Source organism: Lucilia cuprina, chromosome 5 (assembly GCF_022045245.1).
Source record: "Lucilia cuprina isolate Lc7/37 chromosome 5, ASM2204524v1, whole genome shotgun sequence".
NCBI classification, from domain to species: Eukaryota; Metazoa; Arthropoda; class Insecta; order Diptera; family Calliphoridae; genus Lucilia; species Lucilia cuprina.
In genome coordinates, this window is record NC_060953.1 from 60,992,777 (window position 1) to 60,999,359 (window position 6,583).

At 23.1% G+C, this 6,583-nt stretch overlaps 1 protein-coding gene across 2 annotated transcripts; it reads left to right on the forward strand.

The window, feature by feature from the left end:
• Positions 1-385: 385 nt before the first annotated feature.
• On the forward strand, positions 386-6,325 carry LOC111675111 (protein phosphatase inhibitor 2). 2 transcript variants are annotated; one of them, XM_046952693.1, is made up of 5 exons: positions 386-529; positions 614-751; positions 3,000-3,164; positions 3,242-3,330; positions 5,044-6,325. In XM_046952693.1, exons 2-5 carry the CDS (start codon positions 621-623, stop codon positions 5,301-5,303), a joined length of 645 nt encoding a protein of 214 aa, XP_046808649.1. In that variant the 5' UTR covers positions 386-529; positions 614-620; the 3' UTR covers positions 5,304-6,325. The 2 variants fall into 2 exon arrangements, with proteins under 2 accessions (XP_046808649.1, XP_023291613.1); XM_023435845.2 differs by having other exon boundaries at positions 387-751.
• The last annotated feature ends 258 nt before the right edge of the window (positions 6,326-6,583 follow it).

Genomic DNA, 6,583 nt, shown 5'->3' on the forward strand with positions numbered 1-6,583 from the left:
AAATATGAGGGAGAATTTTTGTAAATGAAATTTTAAAAATCGGAACTAAAACTTTTTAAATGTTAATTATTAATAAACATTTATATTCCCTTATTTACTTTTTTTGTTTATCCATAGCTCAATTACTTTTATTATTTTACACAAGATTTACTTTTCTAATGTTATCTAATCTCTTTAAATCAGTTATAATTTTGTTTATTTGTATCTGCTCTACGTTTGCATTTAATTTGTTTATTTTTATCTATTTTGCAAACGCCGTAAAAAAAACATTTTTGAATTTACACTTTGCCATCATAATGATATAATAAAGAGACGACGTAACACCTCCATATACATTTTAATAAAATATAAGTTTTTTTATTCTTCTAAATTGATTTAATTTTTATTTTTTTTATACCAAAAACAACTACAGCTTAAGTGAATTTACAACAAAAAATAACTAATACATCATCACTACCAGTAATCGCTGTCTACTACAAACGAATATTAGAAAAAAAATAACATTCTTAACTCAGTCATAAAAACCAAAGTAATAAGAATAAATAAAAAGTAAGAAGTTTTTAAAAATAATATTTTACATTTGTATCGTAAAACATTAAATAAAAACAACAAGAAACAACATGCAAAGTGTTTCGAATGGTGGTAATGCTGAAGCCGGTGGAGGTGGCAATGGTGCTAGTGGTGCTGGTGGCAAACGACCAAAAAAGGGTATTTTAAAAACTTCAAGCAGTTTTGATCGTACTGGTGCAAGGTAATTTATTAATTAATATGCATTTATATTTGTATGTATGCTTGTGTGAACATTAAGAAATTCTTTTATTTCTGTTAATGAGGTTTTGATTAGGTGATTAATTTCTCTTTATGTTTGTCAAGTATAATAATATATATACAAATTAAGTCACATTGCAAAAAGCTTACCAGTGGTTGGGTAAAAAGTAATTAAACAAAAGTAATTGAAAGATATTAAAGTCATGCTACTTTTATATAAAGGGAATAGTAAAAAAAAATTAATATTAAAGAGATTTTTTAGAACTATTCAAGGCATTTCTTCTTTTATTTAAAGTTAATTACTATGAAAACAGTTTATTTCATTTTATTTATTAAAAAAAGAAAAATTTATAAACATTTTGTATACAGACTTTAAAATTCGAAAATTTTCTACTTAAGGAAAAAATTAAAAAATTTTTAATTAAAAGAAAAAAAATTTAAAAACAAAAATTGTAAATTTTTAATTAAAATTTTCTGTTATAAAAGAAGATTTTAAAAATTTTCTATTTAAAGAGAAGATTATTTTATTAAAAGAGAAAATTTGTTCCTTTTTGTATTCTCTATTAAAAGAGAAAATTTCGAAGATTTTTATTAAAAGAAAATTTTCTTTAAACATTTCCATAAAATTTTCGAAATTATTCTACTTAATAAACATATTTGATATTTCTTTATCAAAATAGGAAGAGAAAATTATATATTTAAAGAAAGTTTCGAAAAATTTTTATTAAAAGAGAGAATTTTCTATTTAAACAAAAAATTTCAAAAAGCTGAAATTTCAAACATTTTCTATTTGAAGAAAATTAATTTCTAATTAAAGATAATATTTTTTTATTACGAAAATTGTATTAAAAGATAAAAATACTATATATTAAAATAGAATTTTCTATTAAAAACTTCTTAGAATGTTCTATTTAAAGCAAAAATTTAAAAGAAATCTATGTTAAAAGAAAAAATTCAAAATGTTTTATTAAAAAATTTTCTATTCAAAGAGAGCATTTCTCAAAATTTTCTATTAAAAGAGAATATTTCTCGAAATATTAACATTTCTCGAAATGGAAAGATAGTTTAGTTTAAAAGAGTTGTATACCAATATATATACATCCACTCGAAGGCCCAAAGGTCTATTCTGAATCCCTTTAATAATGAACAAGGAGAAATCAAAAGAAGACAGAAGAGAAATGAGAAGTGTGAAATTTTCCCTCCAAAAAGAGAACAGAGAAAGGAAGTGGTTATGGTAGGGAAATCCTTAATTGTCTGTTATCTTAAAATCCAAAAAATTCCCCTGATGAAGCCCATAATGTCGCCTAGGTTGGACCCTGCTACATCTCCCAGTTCAACGTGGAATACTTTACCTAGCCATTTCAGTCTCAGACTCTGTAATCTTGGACAGTGGCATAAAATATGCCCTACTGTCTCCAGTTCCTCTTCGTCCTCACACAACCTGCAAAAATCCTGTGTGTTACCGACCCCATTAACCCTTATGGCTCCAATTGAGCAGTGTCCGGTTATTACCCCTACTAAAATCCTTATACTCTTCCTATCCAGTCCTAATAGCATTCTGGTTGCTTTTGGATTTAACTTCGTCCATAATGTCTTAGAAACCCTACAATCCAGTCTAATGGAAAGATAAATTTTGGAAATTTTTCCTATAAAAAATTAAATTTTGAAAGTTTTCTATTCTAATCTATTTAAAAACACAAAGCTGAAGATATAATTGATTTGCGAAATATTTTTAATTTAAAAATACATTTGTTTAATAAAATAGTATTAATAAATGGATTTCCCTCAATGTTTATTCATATTCCTGAGTAATATAACTACGCCAAAGTAATGGATGAATGATTACTTCAGTTCATAGTTTTTATATTCATTTTAATACTCGGAGAGTAAAAACAATTGTTGACACCTAAATTAACTAATTCGCAAGCAGTTAGATATATGTTTTTAATTACAAACTCCTAAAAAGATTTAATTTAGTTTACTTAGTACAAATTCCTTTGCAAAATTCATACAATAAACTCTCAATAACTTTCTTATTTCTTAGTGAATACGGGGGTATTGTATTCCTTTTATTGAATTTTTGTTCTTTAAAAATAAAACTAGAATATAAATAGAAAAAAACTAATTACAATTAGCAATTAATTAATTTGTATATTAATTATAATTTATATATGTATATTTCTATTATAGCAAATTATAAATAATATATTTTTATTATAATTTACAAATAGTTGCCGTAAAAGCGCTAAATTCGATGAACTTAATGTATTACAAACTTTTCATCCAGCTGATAAAGATTATGGTCATATGAAAATTGATGAACCTAAAACGCCATACAGTTTAGCAGAACCAGATCCACAACGTGATCAATTAGATGCTGAATTATTAGCTGAAAAGTAAGTTTTGTTTTTCTATAAATTCTAATTAAATAAAAAAAAGAACACTAAATTAATGTGTGTGATTTTTTCCATAGATTACGAATTGCTGCCAACACACAAACGCCTTCATTCGATGATGAAGAAGAGTCTGATGAAGAATTTGAAGAGACACCAGAGGAAAAAGGTATTGTGTTACTAATTACAGTTTAATAGAGAAAAAAACTTGCAAATATTAGATGTCAATCACATTTATTCTGGCTGATTATATTTGTATGGATTTTTCGTTTTCTGTTTTTAAGTCACGTGTTTTTGGTATTGAATTTAAGATTTGTATTGATTTGTAATTTGCAGTATTTCAAGGGAATGCTCAGATGATTAGTAATCGTGATAAGGAAACAAATTTGAAACTAGTTTTAAATAGAATTAATTTTTTATTAAGAAAGAAAAATTTGCATAAAATCAATGTGGGGATTTATTTTTAATAGATAATGGAGTATTTCATGATTTGAAATCATGTTAATTATATAAATTGAACTAAACTACATGTATTTAATGTAATTTTTTTTTTAAATGAGGCAAATAACATCAAAAAACTTAAATGAATTAAAAAAGACAAAAATTTAAATTTTATATAAGAAAGAAGAATCTTCAAAAAAAAAAAGGAAGTTTTAAAAAATTCTATGAATTAAACATTTTCCAAAAATTTTCTATAAAATTTATAAATTTTAAAAAATTTTCTATAAAAAAGAAAAATTTTGAAAAATTTCTATAAAAAAGAGAAATTTTCAAAAATTCTATAAAACAGAGAAATTTCTAAAAATGTTTATAAAAAAAAGAAATTTTTGAAAAATGTCTATAGAAAAGAGAAATTTTCAAAAATTTCTATAAAATAGAGAAATTTTCAAAAATGTCTATAAAGCAAGAGAAATATTAAAAATCATATGAAAATACATTTTTTTAAAGTTAGAAAATTTGAAAGAATTTTTTATAAAAAATTGATTTAAAGAGAGAAATTGTGGAGAATTTGCTATAAAAATGAAAAGTTTAAGGAATTTTTTATATAAAAAAATTGAAAATTTGAATAAAAAGAGAAATTTTGAAAAAAAAATTCTATAAAAATAAATTTAAGAAATTTTCTGTAAAAACGAAATTTTGAGAAAATTCTTATAAATTTTAACAAAAAAATTAAATTTTCTATGGAAATGAAAAAAAATCGGAAATTTTTCTTTCAAAAATTAAGTTTTTCGAACTTTTTCTATAAAGAAGAGAAATGTTTCGAAAATTTTCTATTGAAATGACATTTTTTTATAAAAAATGGTAGAAAACTGTTTAAAGATAAAGTTTAAGAAATAATTCCTATAAAAGATTAAATTTTGAAAAATTAAAATAATAAGAGAAATTTTGAGAAAATGTTCTTTAAAAAAGAGAAAATGTTGTTAAAGTTCCTATAATTTTTTCCAGAAAAAAGAAATTTTGAGAAAATTTCTAAAAATTTTTTGCAGAAATTAAATTTTCAATTAAAAAATGAAATATTTCGAAAATTTTCTGTAGAAAAGTGAAATTTTTTAAAAATTTTCTAGAAAAGAAACAAAAAAATTTATATTGAAAAGAAAATTTTTCTGAAGTTTTTTTTTCATAAAGAAGTGAAATGTTATAATGAAAAGAGAAATGTTTCGATAACTTTCTATTAAAAAGAGTAATGTTCCGAAATTTTTCTATTAAAAAGAAAAAATATTCTAAAATCTTTTTTATTGAAAACAGAGATGTTCCGAAAGTTTTTTATTGAAGGAGAAATTTATAAAAATATTAAAAATTTGCTATTTGAGGAGAGTTTTTGAGATTGTTATAAAAAGTAAAATTATCTAAAAAATTTATTTCTGTCCCATTTTTATTTTAGCACGACGCATAGAATTCGAACGTCGCCGCAAGGCTCACTACAAAGAATTTGAAGCCGTTAAGCTGGCACGCAAACTAATAGAAGAAGAACTAGCAGATGACGATGATGAAGGTGATGAATCAAATGAAACAGCTAATAAAGATAAATCAATATCACAAGCAAACGAAACAACAGCTGATACTGATGCTCAGTCGCCAGAACGAAGCACACAAAGTTCATCGAATGTCCGACAAATGGATATTGATGGGGAGAAAATTTAAAATAATTCAAATATCGTTTAAAAATACGTGTAAAATAAAAATAGAAAGCAACACATACACACACTGCATAAGAAATAATAAACATACATATTAATTCAAATTAACATAATTTGGTAACGTGATCTTGATTTTAAAACTATAATTAATAATCAATTAAATTAAAGAGAAAAAAAAAACATAATAAATACATATGCTACATATAACATTTATCATTCAGGTTAGTAACATTGATGTAGAGAGTAATAGCTACTACATATTGATATAAACATAAATACATATTTATTTTAAATATGTTTAATAATATTACAAAAACAAAAAAGAAACAAACAAAAGATCTAAATATATACAAAAAACAAACCATTATTGTTTTTAGAAATCAAAATTAATTTGCATTTATTCTAAGAATACCACCTTACTTTATTCACCTTGTTGTTTTAACTTCTCCTCCTCAAACCCCCCACATACTAAATGTTGTAAACTAAACTGTGTGTTTTTAAGCTCCAAGCTTTTGTCAAGCTTATTGATAAATTATTGATAATTTAAGTGCCACATTATCTCAATGAATTTCATTTACATACACAAATTATTATAAAATTAATTCAATATTTTGTTATTTTTTATTTTTCCTAAGCAGTTTAATTTATTTTTAATTTTTGATTCGTTATATTTGAAATCTGTTATGCTTCCGAGCCACATAACACCAATTAATAAATAAAATAAACGTATTATTAATTAATTAATAAACTTTTAATTAAAGAAAATACATAACGAAGTTATAAATAATATTTAAATATTTTTTTAAAAAAAAGCAACTAAAACTAATTTTGACTGATTTATATTTTTTTAAATGTAAAATTTATTTGCCAATTAAATGGTGTTGAAATGAGAAAAAGGAAATTAAGCATTAATTCTAATTGGATTCAAAAGTTAAGTGAATTAAAACTAAATAAACAAGAAATGAAAAATAAACTGTGAAAATAACGAGAGATTTGCATAAATAATTTAAGTTAATCTAAATAAACGTTAAAAATAACATTAAAATACAAAAAAAAAAACACATAGTTTTAATTAATGGGAGTCAAAAGTTTACAATTAAAGCTGAATTTTTCTTTAAATATTTTCCTAAATGAAAGAAAAAGAATTGCGGGAATAATTTATCAAGGAAGGAATTTTTATACAAATTTGTTTTAAAAGAGAATTATTGAGAAAATTTTCGACTGTAAAAAAAGCTTCGCGGAAAATGCTTTAGGGTTAATCTTTTTGTCATCGATTAGGGATTA